Genomic DNA, 20,154 nt, shown 5'->3' with positions numbered 1-20,154 from the left:
GCTTTTGCCGAAGACATGGCCAAGATTGAGCTTGCAATTTGGTAAGCAAAACATTTAATGAAATCGAACAAAACCAATAGACGGCCACTTGAGATGCCACAGAGCGACGTTCGAATAAATCCATTATCCCTGGGGAAGACATGACTTGTTACTGCAAGTGTTCGCTTGCACATGCAAATCGGAAGCCCATTAAACCTCAGACCACCACGGGCTAAATTGGCAACCCAATTGAAGTGCATTGGAAATTTTAAACCAATTAAAACAGCTGCTGTCAACGCTGCGGATGCGTAATGAAAAGAAAATATTAATAAATCATACGTGACCAATCAATTTCATGCCGTTCTGGCGGATGCAAAAATAAAAAAATAAAAAACATACATATATATGTGCAGTGCATAAAAAGAAAAATGCGCAATGTGAAAATTGGAAAAATGGGAGAAAATCGAGAGAGTCGGTCGCACGCACAGAATCAATATTTAATTTATAATTAACTTTACAACATGAAAAACAAGCGGGGCAAACAGCAAGGAGTTTCCCGGGATCAGTTTGCTTTATCTTTTGCGCACACAACACTGATGATGATGATGATGAGATGGTGATGATGATGATGATAATGATGATGAGGAGTTGCCAAAGGTAATACAACACGTGGCGAGGGGCGACATGACATTTCGTCGGTGGGGATTTGTGGCGGCTTTAAACGCTCGCCACCATGGGCAATTAACGCGACCGTACGCAAACAAAAGCCTGATCCTTTAGACAAACACTCCCGTTCCCAAAAACGAGCCAACCAACAAAAAAGAGACGGCACCATGCGGAGCGAAAGAGACGGGGCGAGTGGTCCAAGTAAGGGTAAGTTTTCCCCTGGTTGCCGCACAAAAAAAAAAAAAAGAAAAAAAGGGGCGGCTAAAAGGCAGAGAGACAACTTTTCGGGGTGCTAATTGAAAAACTCAATATTTGTCTAGTCTGTGCTCTCGGGGTGGCTCCTGTACTTGCACTCCATCCACTCGTTGGTGGTTAACACTGTGGCGGCCATTTTGGCCGGCGATCGCTGGGAAAACTTGCTGGGAAAGGTGGCCGAGAGACATGGCCCCTCGGAAAAAGAGAAAAGAAATCAGTTAAGCAAACAGGAAACGCTCCAAGTGCGGGACTGGAGAAAGGTAAAAGGCAAATGTCAAGGGCACTTTCCACCACAGCAAAGGCTGTCAACTAGATTGCATTTCCACACAGTTGAACTTGGGTAAGATTTGTTTTACATTGTAAGGTTTTTCTTTAACTTTTTGTTATGTTGATAATTTGGAGAATGAATTTTGAATTTATGCGTACATATCTCAGGGAAATAATATCTATAAACTAGTACTTCTCTAATTCTTTAAATTGGTTTCTTTTTCCTAATATCTTTTCACCAATCGATTGTATTAAATTTTAATTTTTTCGGACATTGCAATCTGAATTTAAGTCATATTAGCCACCTCAAATGTCCCCATCAACTGACTCACCGGAATTAACCCCAACTAGTTGGCACCGTTTCGTTCATTTCTGGGCTATATATCTGAACGATGTGGCCATAAACATCAACAGCGTTCTGCACCTTTTTTAATGGGCATTGCCATTATGCGCTCGCCTGCTTTTTATGGACTTGCTGTTGCACCGTAGACGTTGCGTCGACAGTTTTTTCCCAGAAAAAAACACAATCGGTCCGTTTCCCATTTGAGGCATGTGCCCAACCGGATTCTGGATTCCCAATCCCCCCCATTCCCCACTTTCCCCATCCCCCTGCACTCAGCACTTATTACAGATTTGATATACAGCCCAGGACGGAGGATTTGGAATGGGGGGAAGCCCTACGACAACGGGGTTTCAGAATCGCAGGGCGTTAAATGTTTGTATTATTGTTGGAAATAAACTCTGATTTTATATTGTCGGGGATTAATGATATTGCTTCCCCTAAATTTGTTAATTACTAGCAAACAAATTTGTGTATACAAACCATGCTTGAGTTTTTATGCATTTTCTATAGAATTTTTGAGTGATTGCAGTGGATGAAGAAGTCTTGGGCTTTCGGAAGTTAACAGTTCCAGCAGATGAGTAAGGAAAAATGTGGAAGAATGACAATTCAAAATCCGGAAACTATATACAATTAAAAAAAAATTTTAAACTTTTGTAAAAGATTTTGTAGATTAATAATAAGAATTTTATGGAAAAGTATATAATTTAACAGTTTGCATTTCCATTTTTACTGAAAATAACATAATTTATAAGCTACCTTTTCATAAAAACAAATCTATTCTCTTTTCCTTTCTTCAATCTCCAAAATTAATTTAACCCAACACCTTTTCCCGCTCTTAATTGCTTTCCAATATCCAACCAATTAAGAATTCTCCCCCTTGGCATATGGAAAACCGCAGCGGATCTGGCTCAGATGCAAACTCCGACAATCCCAGAGCGAAGCATCAGCATTAGTTTAAAAACAATACTAAGTAAACAAACATTAGCATGCAAAACATCTGTTTAGTGGGGGATTTCGAGCTGGAGAGTGGGTGGATCGATCGCTGGCGGAGCGCCTGCAGCCAATATATCAATTACATGTCGATGTCGAACATAATGCAACAAGGCAGACGAACACCGATACCGGAAAACCCCGATCTACAGTGGCACATGAAAAGAGCCTGGAAACTGGAACTGCAACTCGGCCGTCTGTCAGGCGCAAGTCAATCAAAGTCGAATCACGCCCCTCTTCGCAGCGCTGAAAAGCTACAAATGCCTTATTGTCAAAACAACAATAACAGCGGCATCAGCAACAATTAGTTTACCAAATTACATGAAAATATTTCTTAAATGCTCCACAAACATTTAACGCGCTGATTTGACATATGTCCGGGTCGCGCGAGTCTTTAGCTCGGAGTTTTGGGGTCTTTGGCTGTCACAATCCATCGGGAGGCGGATGGATCGGATGGATTGGCTGGATTGGGGAGGTGGGATCCGGGGGAGGGCAGCAGTCCATTTGTGGCATGTCGCTGGCATCTGTGGCTGCCACAGATCCGGAGATCTCGAGCGCTTACACGATATCGTCAGCTGACACATGGACGTGGCCCTTTAAAAACGCATTATGGGGATTTTATGGCGCCTGCAAGCTGCAAAACTAAAGTAATAATAATTTGAAAAAATTTTAAAAAATATTGATATGGTTGATTTCTCAAAACACAATTCCAACATTGGAAAAGTTTAAAAAACCAAAGTTGTTACCACTTGTTTACCACTATTATAAAACTAACGTGGATAAAACTTGAATATCAAAAATTCAAAACAAAACACAAAAGCATTATAAGTTTTTGAGATGCGTTCTATAATAACTTAATCATTTCATAAACTTTTAGTTTACTTTATCTGAAGATCGATCAAAATTCATGTATAACCCAGCGTTACCCACTAAGTTATGGCCAATAAATTAATTTCTGACAATCAAGCTTAGGAGTTATGGGGATGGCTAAACCCCCCTGTCCCGCCCCTGGGCACTTTGCTGCCCTCCCCTTTTGCGCCAATGACTTTTACTAGATGCAGTGTGTTTTATTTCAAATTCACACGAATGGAAGTCCCGGATCCGTTGGTCGATCTCTGCACTCGCCTGCGATTTGTATACACAAAATGGACCAAATAGAACCGAAAAACCATGGGGAGTATATCTCGTAAATTAACGGCGTTCCATTCCGCTGGTAGTTTCTCTCTATTTTTCCTTTTTTTTCACTCACTGCTCGTTTTCGTTTTGGCCATTGTTGGCACAGCCATAAAATAAAGTTTCAAGAAGCGTATAAAATTTATAGCGATTCGTTTTGGAGAAAATCTGACAGCGAACACCTTACACTCCATCTCCATCCCCATCCAAATCCAAATCCCGATCCCAGGTCCATTCCCAAAAGAGATCTGTTTTGATTGACAGGACTGCCGGGGCGTCGATCTGCCGTTGGTGTTTCCACAATCGATGTTGCTACTGTGTCGGCCCTAATGCAATTCGCATTTCAACGCAATTTCACAGGCGATTGCAGGCAACACTGCACAATAACCTAAGCAGCTCAGTCGTGGATCGATCCTCGTCCTTACTCACGCACGATTAGGCCGCTGGAATAATGGCAGAATAGCTGCAGTTGCCCGATATCCGTGCACCGAGAGAAATTAAAGTGTAAAAAATATTCAACCATGTTTAGCCATTCAATATTTTCGTTATCTCATTATCTTAGGTTGCGATGGATGCAATCACTTATATGAATAAAGTTTCAATAAAAAATACGAATTTATATTTATGAAATTAGCTTAAGAGGTTTCATTCCCTAATAGATTGCAACCTTTCTTATCTATCTGTAACTATCCTTTGAAATAAAATATTAATTTCTCAGAAATATGTATATAACCTTTTTCTATAATAGAATAGTGTGAATCCTGAAGAATACTGTTTTTGAATCTTTCTTAATTTTTTCCTGTGTATTTCTATCATAAAAGTAGGTTTTAGGGGCGCTACGGCCCCGATATTTAAGGTGCTTACACGGGTTGCTCCTTTTTTTGCCATTATTCGGCTCTTCTGTTTGGCCGGGATTCCACGAAAGACATTTGTGCAACAATTTGGTTTGGTGGTGAGCTTATCCTCTCTGGGCCGCTGGCTAGCAAAAATTGTTAGCGGATTCCCACTCGAACCCGGTGGTCCTTTGCTGCCCCATTCCCCCGAGCATTCGAGACAAAAACTTGCAACCCCTTTCGCCATTCGCAGAGCGAACTTTAGCATAACAATGGCGTTGCGACTTCTTCGTCTCTGCGGAAAAGAAGGGGGGTTTATGGAAATTAGCCCGGTACACAATGCCTGCAGCCTCGACGTGAATGGGATGTGGATGGGGATGGCAGTGGCAGTCTGGCGATACGGAGGATAACCACATCGCCATCGGACGGACAAAGGCCGGAGTCAGAGCCGGAGACAGAGCCACGAGCTCCGAGCTTCGAGGATGCGTCGGCAGAAAATTAATTCATTTATATGCAGAAAATTCAATGTTACAATGTTATCAATTCTGGCCCAGCGGCAATTCGGTGGTCGAGCTGGCCAAAAGGGGTGGGCTTAAAGGTGAGTGCCTTTCGGGGGAGTGGAAGATGTTTTTCGGGTGGAGTGACGAGTTAATTGATTGTGGGAAGGATTGACGCCCTGCACACGGCCGCAATATCAGATTAAGGTCCTCAAAGGAAAAGCCTTATTTGGAAAGCCTCTTGCTATGCATCTATAATTAGGTTATGGACCAAATAAAATCTGATCTTGTGCCGCCACACCCACTTCCCCTTTTCGAGGAGCGCAACCAAAGAGCGACCCAAAACAAATACACCCGAATGACCCACTCAAATCCGATATCACCGCCTCCAAGTACGGTCATTTCCGACCGGAATAAGTGTTAAGTCCAACGCGACAAATAATTTCCATGCAATTTCAAGTGCATATTCAAATTACACTCGATATATTTTACGAACTCTTGCCTTCGATTGGGCATCGCAGTGCAAAGGGAGCCCGTTAATGAAATGCGACACGTATTTCCCCTGACTCAAACCGGGATATATAGTATGGCTATATGGTTATGTGGATGTGGAATATGGGATATGGGATATGGGATACGGATGACTCTGCCCGTGCCCGTCCGTCTGTCCGCTGTGTAATAAATATGAGACTCATTAAGAAAACCATAAATAAATGCAGCGTCAGTGCATGACCAACAATTAAGTGCGAGGAGCAGGCCCAAGATCATCCAATCTGGTCTCGAGCTCGAGCGATAAAAGAAGCCACCAGGGGCAGTTCAGGTACAGTGGGTTGGAGTTGAGGATAACGAAATCTGAAATTAAAGGATTAAAACTTAAGTATTCGGAAATATATGATAATTGTTTTACATTTAATTATTATCGTATTTTTTTAAAATATATTATTAAAGATATATTATTCATTGTTGGAACGATAAGCAACAAATAATTTGGATACCTTATTGTGATACAAAAAAAGTGTTTTACTTACATGCATTCATTTTGAAGTTCTTATATGTTTTAATATTACTGATGATAAAATTATTATAAATATTACTAAACATTTTTAAGTTTAATCTGTTATTAAAAGGGAATATTTGTTAATATCCTTGTTCTCCATATCCCAAACCACTGTTCCCTAACCCCAGACAATGTTAGGCCATGGGTCTTTAGGCGATCGGCCTGCAGAAGATGTAACATGAGCAAATAGTTTGATGAGGGCCGGGGCATGACGTCCACAAAAGTGTCGCCCGGCAGTCTGGTCCGTTCGACTTGGGCTGGGTTTTCGATTCGAAATTGAAATTGAAATTGGGTCTTGGTCTTGGTTTTGGTCTGGTGGCCACTTGAGGCAACCCGGCGACAAATTTAGTGTGTGTGTGTTTGCCCAAAAATAGCATGACACTTGAATTTGAATCGGCCTCTAAGTTTCGGGGAGTGGGACAGGTTCCATTGTATAATTTACTGTGTGCAGATGGGGCAGTAGCTGCATTCCCAAAGTCGGGAATGCCCGGCTCCGAAATTCCAATGAATTTCCAGGGAAATACGAAAAGACTCTTGGCTTGTGAACTCCGGCACCTGTGTGTTATAGATACCAACAGAAAAAAAAAAACAGACTGCTGCGTATATGTCGAAGTCTATTATAAATTGTGGCCTCCGGCTTGTTATGGATAAAAAACAATCAGGATATACACACACACACACACTTATATACGCACGAACGCCAGCGCCCACTCCTGATTTTCTCTTTGATTTAACATATGGTGGCTGGGGATCCAATCTCCCGCATTCCGGGCTTTTTCTGGTCTTGGTCTGGCTCCCTCCAATCGATTGCACAATTTTTCGCATTGTCGCCCTTTTTGGCCAAGCAACCGGCGGCTACTTGGCCGCGCCCACTTCGTGTCCAAGCTGCGCCCACGGCTTGCATGCGAAATGCGGAATATGATATGCGGAATATGGTATATGGAATACGGAATACGAAGGGGCGACACACACACACACACACACACACCCGTACTCGTACTCCCCCACATCCGCTTGGAAGTCCCTCCGGAATCCGCCCCCAAACATTCCCGAACCGGCAATATTTACTCTGAAAATATTATTCGCGCATATGGACTTGAGGACGTAATCCATAATTGGTTTGACCGTTTGCCATTTTACTCAATAAGTGGAAAATATTCCAAGGATTGTGCCGCACAAATTCGATTAATCATGAAGAGAGGGAATGGATTTTATTGGGTGATGGAAAGTCGGTTGAGATTGCCGCACGCATATTAAATTGAATCACCGGTGACATCAGAGACTATATAAGAATTAATATTTTAAAAAAGGTGATTAAGCTGAATAAACTAAGATATATATTTTGGAAATATTAAATTTCACTCCCTAATAAAATAGGTTTAGTATAATAATCTACTTATCATTTTATTTTAAAAGAAATATCTTGATAATTGGAAACCTTCAAGTTTTCAAAAGTCCCGGAATTGCTTAACCATTAATCAATTGTAGCCAATAAATTATCTTAATCAAATTAGAACATGCCCGACTAAGAGCCACCCATCCGTATTATTGATGGGGCTCAACTAACCACAAGTCGAAGCCCTAAATCACTTGATCTAATGCTCTTCAAATTAGTCTGCCATTTGTCGGATCGTCGGATCGCCCCAAACCCCGGCCACTTCCATGGCGAACCCCCCTTCGAATATGAATCATTCCGCCTAATGAATGTGTCTGTCACTTGCTGTCAACACGTTGCTAAAGCAAAGGCCCCCCGATCCGCCACCGACACCGATCCCATATACTCAGTTCCCCCATAAGTCGCGGCCCTTACTCCCAAATATGAAATGGAGCTAAAAGAAGGAGGCCTCCAAATCGGCGCTGGGCTATATTTAATACAGAGTGACATTAATGTCAGGCACAATTAGTCGGGAAGGAAAACGCCAGCGGAAAGCGAAAAGGAAGAAAAACAAGATATTTGGAAAAAGAAACAATCAAAAAACGATAAACGAGGCAACCAGAAATAATTTGACAGCCATCGGTTCGGGAAAATTGAGATATATGTTGGGGATGAGGCCGATCATCCGATGATGATCATTTTGTTATTGCAGCTTTTCGATCCATTCGATTTGATTCATTTTTTTGGTACGTGTGTGAACCCAATGAACTAGGAGATTCGCCCTGGCCGTGGCCTTTTGTCTGGCTTTTGTTGCCAATTCGTAAACAAACAATTACACAACAAAGCATCGGCAAATGGGCCACAAAAAAATAGATACTCCATCCACGTCGCATTAGACACCTTCCCGTAACAGAATAGATCGCACACAATGGGATGGCAGAACTCGAGCACGGTGGTATCGGCATCATACACACATATATATAGCCACATGGCCCCGGCCCTATATATCTGCTATATCCCATCCAGCCAGCCGTGCCCTCAATTGTCCGACCGACTTTAATCCCGGCCTGCGGCTTCAGAGATCTCAATACTCCGTTACAGTTGCGATTTTCCGATGCACTCGGATTGATCGCCGATCTCTTTGTAGTCGTAATCCCGCCTGGGGGACGGTTGGTTCCTATCCTCCGGGATTCCTGCCAATTTATAAAAAACCGGCCTCAGCGCCCCTCGTTTTGGGAAATTGTTCTTTTCGCTATCTTTTTTGCCGCGTTGACGCTTTTTTCACACAGTTCCGAGGGCGCGTGGTATCTGTGTATAAAGCGAATCAGATAAAAGATATAGCCGAGCGTGTTTATATTGAGCGAAGAGTAGAGTGGCTAGGATTCTACAGTGGGTGGTGTATTAGCAGGTTTTTTTAAATATTTTTTATACTAGCTTTGAGTTACTAGTTAATATATTTTATGCCTAAAAGTTACAAAAAACGTGGTAATCTAAATAATTTCCTATTTATATTCTTGTTTTATCGAATTTTGTCTGCTGGATATTTTTTATGGTTCATAAATCGGTTAATAATTTCAATGCTCTTATTATCAAATAAGGTACTTATCTGCATAATAGACAAAGTCGAATAAAGGTGCTAAAACTTTGAGTATTCCGATGTATATTTGCCATTAAATGTAGCACTTGACCCACACCCACTGTGCCTTTGCTTCGGTGGGCCACTTGCCACTGAGCGGCAGCAGCAGGCTCCACTGTGCTGCCACAGTGGCAACCGCATAAACGGCGTCTGCCGTTGGGGGCGGCAAAGATCAAAGACCAGCGAGCGGTGCCTGCAAAACGGTTAAATCTTTTGAAATGTGCGCACTTTTTGACACCCAATTTGTTTAGAAGTGTGCTCGCCAGCTGGAGAAATGGGGGCCAAGGGGACTCAAGAGGGCTAAGGGGAGCTCTAAATGAGAAGGCCTTCTCAAGCAGTTCATAAAATCGCAGATACACCGACAAAATAATGCAAGATGATTTATATGTATACTAACATAATAACACCATTAAATGGAAATTAAATGAATAACCAACTCTTGTTTTACGATAAATGATTACAAGGGTAACAATTTTTCAGGCAGGATTAAATTTATAATCCATTTGTAACCAATATTTTTCTAACTGTAGATGGAAAATTGACTAGAAGAGAGGCAGCAGATCAGTGGGCAACTTTTTCTGCGAATTTCATTAATAAAACTGTCGAAAGTGTTGGCCATCAAGCACTTGCCCCCCAATCCCGCCCCTCAGCAGGTGAAAACGGAACAATCAAACGAAACTTTTGATTTGGCATTTTTGTTTTAAATAAAAATTCAAAAGATTTACAGCACTTCTAGGCAAGTAATTCCACTTAAAATGCTGTAAGAGCAGAAGAAATGCGGGGAGGAGTGCGCGTGGGCACTACGTTTCTTCATTCATAAAAACGCTTAATTAAGAATTTTTCCCAATAAAAGGGCAAGGCTTGGGGGAAATGGGATAATAATAAGTTTATTGATTTGGGAAATGCCACAAACCGGATGTTTATCCACTACGCAGCGTTATAGAAGGGAACTGATCGTACATAGGCAACGTGTGAATTGTGAAGGGATTATCGGGGTTTAGTTACCGGAAGATAACCGCTTGCCATTTCGCAGTTTCCCCCCGCTTTTCACAATTTTCCCAGGACCAAAAATTCCGGAATCCTGGCTAGCAAGTTGGTAAGTCAATCCACCGCTTAGCAAGTTACGGAATTTCCCGTTGGCCATTCTGCGTTAAAGTCAAAACATGCGGTTTGTGTTCGCGCATTAAGTTGGGAAAATCACCAAGACGGAGGCTGGATTTATTTGGACAAAATGACTTTGCAAATGAGATTCGTTGGCTGCATGCAGCCTGACCACCGAAGATGTCAATATTGTCATGGGCCGGGGATTCTGGCCTATGCAAACAGCAGCCCTTCTGGCCAAGGCTACCTGCTGTGAGCGAGATGGATTGTAGGTGTGCATAGTTTCAGTTAATTTCCAACACCTCCGCCACTCGAGTTCTCCTCGGCTCACAACGTGACCCATGGCCTCGGGGCTGGATTTCGACTCGGATTTGTCCACTGGGCCAACCTGCCAAGTGCCTCATGTAGCCATAATCGATGTGATTAGGCCGTGCTCTGTGCCACGGAACGGAGCCATCGGGGCCTAACCCTTGGCCCCCACGGACGAGCAATCAATAATTCCCAACCGGCTGCCCGGGCAACTCGGTGACGTATTTGGACAGCCACTGACAGCCAAGCAGGCCCAAAAGAAACAACCAGAAAATATATAAGAAATGTTGAAAGTGGAAGCGAAATACTCTATTCGAATTCAAATTTAAACCATTAATGCTTATGAAAAAAATTATAAAACAAGTTAAGTGAAAATCGAAAATCTTAGCATGAATAAATAATGTCACCTTATATGTCAAGAAATTGAAACTGAAAATTAAAAATAGGATGAGCTAAAATTCTTTAGTATCTGCAGTTCATGTTAAACTTTAATAAAATTCTTTTATTTATTTATCACCCCTCTTGAGATCATCAATACCTGTATTACTTGTTACCCATTTTACTTGTTAATTAATTATATATTTTACAATTCAATTCATTTCGAATAAACGACTCAATATACCCCGAATATTCCAGGGCAGAGAATCGAATCGTCTTGGGCCAGAAATAACTGGATGACTCGGCGGGAAATGATTGTTGGCGAGCCCCGGGGCGAGTTAGAGAAGGAAATGAGCTGCACTTAAATGCATGCGAGAAAACCACTCGATGCCAACAAGTGGATAAGAAGCCACCACACAAATGATGCCCAAACGAACTATCAATGTCAGTGAATTGGCAAAAAATTTAAACTCAATTTGTATGCAGGCCAGCGGAGTTGGAATCTGAAACCGGGAAGATGGAGTCCGGCGACGAGGAAACCCTTTACCTGGAGCTGACACACCTCAACGATGCAGCTGAAGTGGGTCCACCGCATCCAGATCTGCCGGGGCATTAATGTGCGAGCGCTGAACACCCAGTCGGATTGGGGTTGGGGATCGAACTCCTAAGCCGCTAAAGCACGCGTAACAATGGGCAACACGAAATCTTAATGATCGCCAAGCCAAGGAGGAGTCGATGACCAGGCACATTTTCGAATGCCCAAAAGAGCTGGCGAGTTCCATTCATTGATTCATTCAGGTCGGGCCCTAAATGAAGTGCTCCAAGTGTTTTCAACGCACGCAGGATCGCTGCGATATATATTGGTTTTCATGTTTATTATTTCATTTTTCGTACATGTGTGTATGCCTTCGTATATGCCTTCCTTTGCCACTTAACACTAAATACAATACAAAGCGCTGGCGAATGAGTTTCGGAACATAATTAGAGTTTGCAGCCAACAGTTGTTAATCAATAATCAATATACAGGGTGCGTAATAATAAAAGTAGTACATGTAAAATATAAGATAATTTTAAAGCGAATATAACATATGCACGTGCTGGTGAATACTTCTGGAAACACTCATCTTTGCCATCGAGTTTCTCGATCTCTAGCCAATATTGGAAGTTGGTTTAAGGATTGAAGCCACAAATGCGCCTAAGGTCCAAGGGATTGGGTGGGGAATTACGGGGGTAGGGGGCCTGCATGCGGCAACTCTTGTCTTTTCACAACAATTTTCTAGTTTGGTTTGAATGATTCAGATTCGCAAAATGGCTCTAGTTCTTGAACTGAAAGACGAGTATCAAGATGATGGCCAACAGCACGGCGCTCAGGATGCCCACCAGGATGAGCTTCTTCTTGCGCACCTTGTTCTAGAAAATATTTTCATGTAAGTAAACTCCTGTATAAATTGCTATTTGAAGGACTTACCCTATAAGAGCTCGCCTTGCGCAAATTCTCCGTTCCCTGTGATACGAAAATGCTAGTCTGCTCCACTTGCGACTCGATCGAGTCCACCGTAAGTCCCTGTTCGTAAACCAGGGCGCCCAGCTTCTTGTAGATCTCGTTCACGCCTACAATGTTGTTTTCCAGCTCCCGAATGACCTGCTCCTGCTCCTCGAGCGCCTGCAGATCAACCTGCTCCTGCATCTGGGTCTGCATCTGCTGCTGCTGGTTGGATTTGCGATTGAAGAAGTTGTCCTCGAAGAAGGAGCCATTTTCCTGCTGGCTGGCGCTGCTGTTAGAGCTGCCAGTGCGCGAGGAACCTGGAGGACGGGCGATGTTGTAGCTATCCCCGCGCGCCTGCCGCAACGCCGTCTTCTCAATGTCCGCCGTCTTGCGCTGGACAGCCTAAAAATAACAATCAATAAAGATACGGGTATGAGTCACAAAGCCATTTGCTTATCTCTGCGTGGAAAAACAAACCTGGAAGGCGGTCAGTGCCGCCGTGAACTCATCGACCAGCCGATCCCGCTGGATCTTCAGGTGGCGCTCCTTGCACTTGTCCACCTCGTTGATTTGATTGTTTGTGTCGGTCACCAGCTGATTGGTGTAGGTCATTATTTGGTGGCTGTTTGGGAAAGTCGATTTGTTAGGCATATTCTATGAATAGTTTTGATTGGTGAATCATACAAGGGTGTTTGTTTAGGCTTCGAAATTACTTAATTTGATTTGCAAATGTTTCATAAACTTAAACTTCTCCATGTGACAGAGATAAAACCATTAGGAATTTAGGTATCACAAATTTAACGAATAAGTACAACAGAAAAAAGTTTAAAAAAAAAAATGGAAAGTGAATCCTTAAACATATCAAACGCTTTATCTTACAGCTGTTTCTTGAGTTCCGGGGAATCCTGGGGCGTGTTCAGTTGATTGACCATGCGCTGCATTGTGGACACTGCGAAGAAGTAGAAACAGATTAGTCATAGGCGAAAGTTGCAAAGTAAAATAGTCAGCAACTCACCGTTCTGCTGGACCTTCTGTATGCTGGTGGCAATGATCTGGGCCAACCTTTGGAAATCTATTTCACTGAGGCCACCGCCCCCTCCGCCTCCTCCTCCCCCGCCATTTAGGCCATTCTCCATATGCTGCAAGTCCATACTTTCGTAGGCAGACACTTTGCTGACCTTCAAGTTATCGCTGGCAATAAGTTATTCCTGGAAAAGACGCAGAGCAGGCAATTCAATTAGCTGGCGTTCCACTTATATCACATTCACTTTTTATGCGTCTCAGCCAAGTTCTATTGGTTTGTTTGCTTGTTTGTCGAGATGTTTGTGATTCCCTTTGTTTGCTGCCAGCCACCCACCTTTGTGTTCGCCCTTGCTGCCCGATTGGTGACCTTCGTCGATGGCCTTGACCTTAGCACATATCTTTTTAACTTGTTTTGCGTTGCACTCGCAGCAATTTGTAAATTTAAAGGCGTAGGAAGTTGGCAAATTTGCAGATTTAGTTAGTTTTTTACAACAATTGGAACGGAACTGCCAACTGGACGAAATCAACTTTAGTATCAGCACCTAAAAATGCCATACCGCATTGCCATATAGTAATCGTTTTACAGCACTTTTTACTGGTTATATATATTTAATCGATAGTTGGCGCGGCATTCAAAATGATACCGAATAAACTGCAGTTTTATGTCTAATAATATTGAGGAATCCATATACCAAATCTATAAACCAATTCGATGTTATAATATATTATAAAAAATAAAATAAGGTTTTACAATATATGTACATTAAAAAAAAGTTATATTAATACATATCAAAATAAACCAGGATGAAAACGTTCGACCAAAACCGGAATCCTAAAATAATTTTTGTTATTTCTAAATAAAAAGTCAAACAATGCATTAAAGATCTTCAAAAGTTGTACTAAAAGTATCGCTTATTTTCAAACCAGTCAGAATCAAAAGCAAATATCTGGTAGACAAATTAAATGCAACCTGTTTATAAAAAACGAAAGCAGCAGACTTTCGTGTGTTCAATTAAAACAAACATTAGTCGGTAAAATTCAATATGTGAAAGATCAGATGAAGTATCCGGTGTTAGATTCTCATTAGGGGTGAATGAACTTTGAAATATCACTAATTACATCATCTCCTACTGCGTTTGAATGTTTTATGCAAATGACAGATGCAATAAACCTGATTTGAAGAGAACACAATTTTATCAGACTCGTTTATGCAGCTCATTTAAATAAGGGCATTAATGACCGAACTTTCAGATTAAAAGTTCATTTAGAAGTTTTCTGACTTAGTAGCGGGTTTTTATTTATTAACTCAGAGAGTCAGTAATATGTCTCGCATTTTGGGGCTCTGTTTTTCGGGGCTTGTATAAATAAGCCTTCGGTTCCGAAATGCGGCTTAGTCAATCCGTAGAGCTCGTAACGGTTCCCTCGCTCCGATCAGTCGAAAGTTAGTTCATCAAAATTCCGTACAATGCTCGGTCTCCGGTTCTGGCTGATTGTGGCCCTCCAACTCGCGGCGTGTAGCAGCCAGTACAAATATGGGCCAGGTGCGTGACGACAAGATCGAGATCAAGATCAGGCCCAAAAAAAAAAGAGTGAGAGTGCGCCAGGCCGAAAGCAAACTCGAAACATATGCAGAATTGATTAATCAAGTGCTAAACGGAATATAAAAGGCGTCAGCGAAATAAATTATATTAAATATTTGACGCCGCAATCAACAGAGATGTCAAATACCAATTTTTAAAACGAGGCTTATTCAGTTTCGGAAAACAATAATATCGATTTTTCGTTGAAAATATAAGATCAAAATTATTTTAATTAGGTTTTAAATATTCTGTTTGGCTTTCAATTAAAACAATTTCCCCTTTTCACAATTAATTCGAAAGCGGAGTTTTAACAATGGCGATTGTGCTAAGGTTCATTTGTAAAACAACATATGTGAATGGAATTCTTAACATTTTGAGGTTGTACTTGAAATAAAGAATTAACCAGCTTAAATAGAAAGCAATAAAGTGAAAAATTATTTCAAGAATCATTTATTCAATCCAAAGTTTAAACTGTAGCTTTGAAAAAGGGGATCATAAAAAAAATACATTTGGATAATTTTCTGACTTTTCTTCGACTTTAGCGTATTCCTGGGACTTAAACTCTATATCAGAACTGAAGAGCAAGGAGTTTTGGTTTCACGATGCTCAAAGGACCCTTTACGAAAAGCTTTCGACTCCACCCAATCAGTTTCTGGCCAAGAACGTGATCTTATTTCTGGGCGATGGAATGTCAGTGCCCACTGTAACCGCCGGAAGGATATTCGATGGACAACTTCGCGGAGTGGTGGGCGAACGCAATAGATTGGAATTCGAAAAGTTCAACCACGTGGGTCTCTCAAAGGTTGGTGCTATTATTAAACAAACCTTTTTTATTTCAAGTACTAATTATATGTCTACAAAGTAACAAATGCAACACACCTCTTCATTGTGTAAAAACAAACCTAATACATTAAAAATTTTTGTTGTCTTACTAATTAGTTTTTTTTCGTAAAATCGAGTCACACGTCTATAAAAAATTCAGTAATTAATTAATTAATTTTTATCTTTATCAACTGACATCTCTGCTACAAAAAATAACTAAACAATTAATTAGAGAAGATTTTATTAAACGTGATTAAATTTTTAGATATTTGTTTAACACCCCTTTATCATTTTAGACCTATTGCGTCAATAAACAAGTGGCTGATTCTGCCTGTACCTCCTCGGCTTATTTATCCGGGATCAAGGCAAACTACCTGACCATTGGAGTGAGCGCGGATGTGGAGTTGAACGACTGCAAAGCCTCCCGATTGCCACAAAATAGACTCTCCTCCATTGCCGCCTGGGCGATTAAGGAAAAGAAATCCGCTGGATTGGTGACCACCACAAGGGTAACCCACGCCAGTCCGGCCGGAGTTTATGCTCACACCTCCAATCGCGACTTCGAGAGCGACTATGATGTCAGGAAGTTGGGACAGCATCCAGGAAATTGTCCGGACATTGCCCAACAGTTGATTGACGGAGAGGTGGGTAAGCGATTGCGGGTGGTGATGGGTGGTGGAACCATCAAGTTCCTGCCCAACACAACCACCGACGTGTACGGAAACAAGGGTAAGCGGTTGGATAGCCGGAATCTCATTGAGGAGTGGCAGCAGATAAAACCTGGAAATGCCAGAGTGGTCTTCAATCGCACCGATCTTCTAAGCAATGATCCTCAGAGCACGGACTACCTTTTAGGGCTTTTTAATGCTTCCCATTTGGCCTATCATCTCGATGATAGTGTGGACACTCCCACGCTTTCCGAGATGACAGAGGCAGCTATTAATGTACTCTCTCGGGATCAAAATGGGTATTTCCTGTTCGTGGAAGGCGGTCGTATCGATCATGCCCATCACGAGACCAAAGCTAAAAAGGCAGTGGATGAAACGGTGCAGTTTTCGGAGGCTGTTAAGAAGGCTCGACAGATGACTAACCAATGGGACACCTTGATTGTGGTTACAGCGGATCACGGGCACACGGTGACAATCAGTGGCTATCCGGATGTGAACAACAGTATTGTGGGTCTAAACTCGGAGTTGAGCGATGTGGACCAGTTGCCCTACGCGGTCATGTCGTATGCGAATGGCCCGGGCTACGAGAGGTTCTACAAGTCAACGGATGGAAAAGTGGAGCGTGTGGATCTCCGAACACTTAACTTCTCCACTCCGGATGCCGTCTACCCGCACGGAGTGCCCATGGCCGAGGAGACCCACGGCGGAGGCGATGTGGCTGTCTATGCTCACGGTAGGTGTTGTCTCGTTAAGTGAATTTGTTGTTTTATAATTAATTATTCGCAGGTCCATGGGCTCACTTATTCACTGGAGTTTACGAGCAAAGTACTCTGCCCCATCTTATGGGATTTGCCTCCTGTTTGGGACCTGGAATAACCTACTGCGATCTACAACCCAAGGCCAAGTACAATCCATAGGAAATTACCTTAAATAGATAAGACAAGTATAGATAAGAAATCTAATAAATGTATTTAAAATATTTCGATTATTACCGCTCGATTTTATTTCCTTTTTTGAAAAGTTATCGATGATTTGATAGTTGTTTGGTGTTTTGGCAACTCTAGAGTTTATTTTGAGCGGTCCGCAAATGGTTACACTTTAATCAAAAGACTAGAATTGCGTATTTAATTATTGCGAATTTTAAGCGTAATTGCTCGTAATTTACGACGAGGATGTCGGGTGTAAAAGACGAAAGTTCCCTCCTTACGGACGAACCGATTCCAGAACTCGAGGTGCAGAGCGAGGTTCAAATATGTACGGATACTGACAAGCCGGAATCCAGTGATGAAAATCAAGTTCTTCAGGACTTTAAACGAAATACGGATAGCGTAGATACCGTATTAAATCCGAACATGGATGTGTCAACTAGCGATGATACGGCTTCCGTTAATCTCCCTTCGAATTCGGATGTTGAAATGGTTTCTCACAAATCTGATTCTAAATCCATGGAACTAGAGTCGGATAAGAAGTCTTCAGAATCGGATAAGGCTTACACAAAACGGGAGCGTCGAAAGAAGACCAAGGAACACACTACTACGCCGCAAGCTCCTCCCCAGAAACTAAACTGGAAATGGAATCTGCGAATCCTCATATCGAACCTGTACATGAAGAGCGAGGACCGTTTGCCTGGAGCCTGTGTGCCAAAGTGTCTGCATAATACCAGTCAGTGTACGGAAAAGCATCGCTGCTCCATGCTGCCCGATGCACCCAACTTCACAGAAGTGCAAGCCTTGCGAACGACACTGAATAACCAGCATTACGATACGTTTCTAGACATCCTGGAGATGATGGTGCTGCAAGGGGTATATCCGGGCGAAGGCGTCCTCGACCGGCTAATAGACATGGCCATGGTAAGGAAGTCCGCTCGCCTTTGGTTTTTATAATATTTATCCAAGATTATCTCTCTGCAGATTCTTATTGCCAAGGAGATGAGCGTCAAGGAGCTGGGCGACACCTACAACAAGCTTATACGCACCTTTTTTCTTTTGGTGGATGCCTTTCCTCCCTGCTGGACCGCTCTGCGTCCCTACTACTTAAATTTCTTGGGCGTTAAGAACACCGCCTTCCGCGAAAAGCGTTCCAATAACTCGCCACAGAAGCTACAGTTCTACCTAGATCTGCTAGAGGAGAATCTTTCGCAGTGCAGCGATGAGGAAATACGGGTAAACACGAAGTTCTGTGAAAAATTCGAATTCAATTTTTCGGAAGAGGAGGATGCAAATATGTCGCAAGAGACTGTTTTTTTGCGGCATGTCCAGCAGTATGACTGGCTGAGTGGCAAGTTGTGCCTGGACGATTTCAAGCGGATGTCGCCCGCAGTCCGTCTGGCACGGCTTTGTGATGTGCTAAATATGCTGACTTGGGTTCTGGAAATGGAGTTCCTCTCCTGGCTGGATCACAATAGGTTGCGACAATCGGAATCGGAGATGTTTCAAGAGGACACCAAGCCATTTGCCTCGATTGTGTTCGAAATGTCTGCGAGCACGCGCCTCACTGATATTGTTAAGCAAATCATGAAACTGCACGGAAAGGCAGCAGCAAAATCCATGTACCCAGAACGCCTGAGGATTCTTCAGGTAAGTTTTGCTGGGATGCCTTCAAGGTTCACATTAAAATTGTGTCCTCCTTTAGCGACTAATTTCCCTCGTCGTGGAAGTCAGCAACACGGCCGAGCTTAAGTACGTGGACAATGCAGTGATCTTTCCGAATCTGGGTCCCCAAACCCGCGTGCTCATCTCCGACTATTTTAAGATTTTTAAGTCACAAAATCCGAAGCACATTAGCACATACATAAATACTATTTCGCAGTTGAATCAGCCATATCTTCGCTTCGAATTTACTGATCACTTCCTGCAGCTCTTCTACTTTCCCAAGCAGCTGCCTTTCGGACCGGAGAAGGTGGCCGAAGAATTTGTAGACCGTCAATGGCTTAAGTACAAACCACGAAGCGAGATCGAGGAGGACGACGCAGACGAGCAATTGACCCGTGAGGATTACCTAAAATTACTGCTCAATGCCTTGAAGGACTATGATCAGTGGCTGAATCTCAGTGGCTTCTGGAAGTACCTGAAGAGCAAGGAACATGTGGAACCGCTTCAAACGAGGACCAGTAGTCCGTTGGCGACGCCGGTGGGTGTAATGACAGGCGAGACGGGCATGGTGTTTATGTTGGACGAAATGGAAGAGGAAGTGCACACCTGGAAGAAGCGCATGAACACCAAGGTAGTTATAGGCCGACCCAAGGTTAATCTTCCAGTGGCTAGAATCAATGTGGCCAAGATGTGCCTGCGCTACGGTGAGGATGTGCGCCAATTGCGCTTTCTGCGACGTTTGCTCCAAAACGAAATCCAGGAGGAGATCGACGTTTCGGACTGGTTAATCTATTTAAACGGTTTCCTGGGCGACGATGAACCTCTGTCGCAAGCGGAGTCAAAATCTTCCTCCGATTCGGATGACTCCTAAGATATCCGTATTCATAAATTCTTAAGCTCAAGTATTTTTAAGTTGTACCCGACCGAAAGTTCAATTATTTTTTAGTTATTCTAAGCGCCCAGCGTTCGAAGTAGTGTTTTTTGTTAACTTATGGTTACTTATTTGTGTTATGTAAAAAAGGTTTCAAATAAGAACGCATTTAATTCATTGCCATTTGTCATAGTTTTCGTTTCTGTATTTCTCCATTGCAAATATATATTTATGCTGTAACTAAATACACAATT

The 20,154-nt window shown here is 42.5% G+C and overlaps 3 protein-coding genes across 3 annotated transcripts; 2 read left to right on the top strand and 1 right to left on the bottom strand.

Annotated features, from left to right (window-relative positions):
• Positions 1–11,719: 11,719 nt before the first annotated feature.
• LOC108093264 (syntaxin-7) lies at positions 11,720–13,895 on the bottom strand. The gene is made up of 6 exons (XM_017193243.2): positions 13,703–13,895; positions 13,361–13,553; positions 13,225–13,294; positions 12,823–12,967; positions 12,328–12,747; positions 11,720–12,269 (listed from the first exon to the last, which is right to left on the bottom strand). The coding sequence occupies exons 2-6, from the start codon at positions 13,494–13,496 to the stop codon at positions 12,174–12,176; spliced, it is 867 nt and encodes a 288-aa protein (XP_017048732.1). The 5' UTR covers positions 13,497–13,553; positions 13,703–13,895; the 3' UTR covers positions 11,720–12,173.
• Positions 13,896–14,753: 858 nt separating this feature from the next.
• Positions 14,754–17,423, top strand: LOC108093275 (alkaline phosphatase). The gene is made up of 4 exons (XM_017193255.1): positions 14,754–14,909; positions 15,491–15,750; positions 16,067–17,171; positions 17,225–17,423. The coding sequence occupies exons 1-4, from the start codon at positions 14,834–14,836 to the stop codon at positions 17,353–17,355; spliced, it is 1,572 nt and encodes a 523-aa protein (XP_017048744.1). The 5' UTR covers positions 14,754–14,833; the 3' UTR covers positions 17,356–17,423.
• A 76-nt stretch (positions 17,424–17,499) lies between these two features.
• LOC108093158 lies at positions 17,500–19,962 on the top strand. The gene is made up of 3 exons (XM_017193105.2): positions 17,500–18,288; positions 18,349–19,014; positions 19,070–19,962. Exons 1-3 carry the CDS (start codon positions 17,611–17,613, stop codon positions 19,898–19,900), a joined length of 2,175 nt encoding a protein of 724 aa, XP_017048594.1. The 5' UTR covers positions 17,500–17,610; the 3' UTR covers positions 19,901–19,962.
• The last annotated feature ends 192 nt before the right edge of the window (positions 19,963–20,154 follow it).

The sequence above is a fragment of the Drosophila ficusphila genome, unplaced genomic scaffold, assembly GCF_018152265.1.
Source record: "Drosophila ficusphila isolate 14025-0441.05 unplaced genomic scaffold, ASM1815226v1 contig_106, whole genome shotgun sequence".
Taxonomy (NCBI): Eukaryota; Metazoa; Arthropoda; class Insecta; order Diptera; family Drosophilidae; genus Drosophila; species Drosophila ficusphila.
The sequence above is the reverse complement of the archived record's forward strand: the minus strand, read 5'-3'. Positions and strand labels throughout refer to the sequence as shown.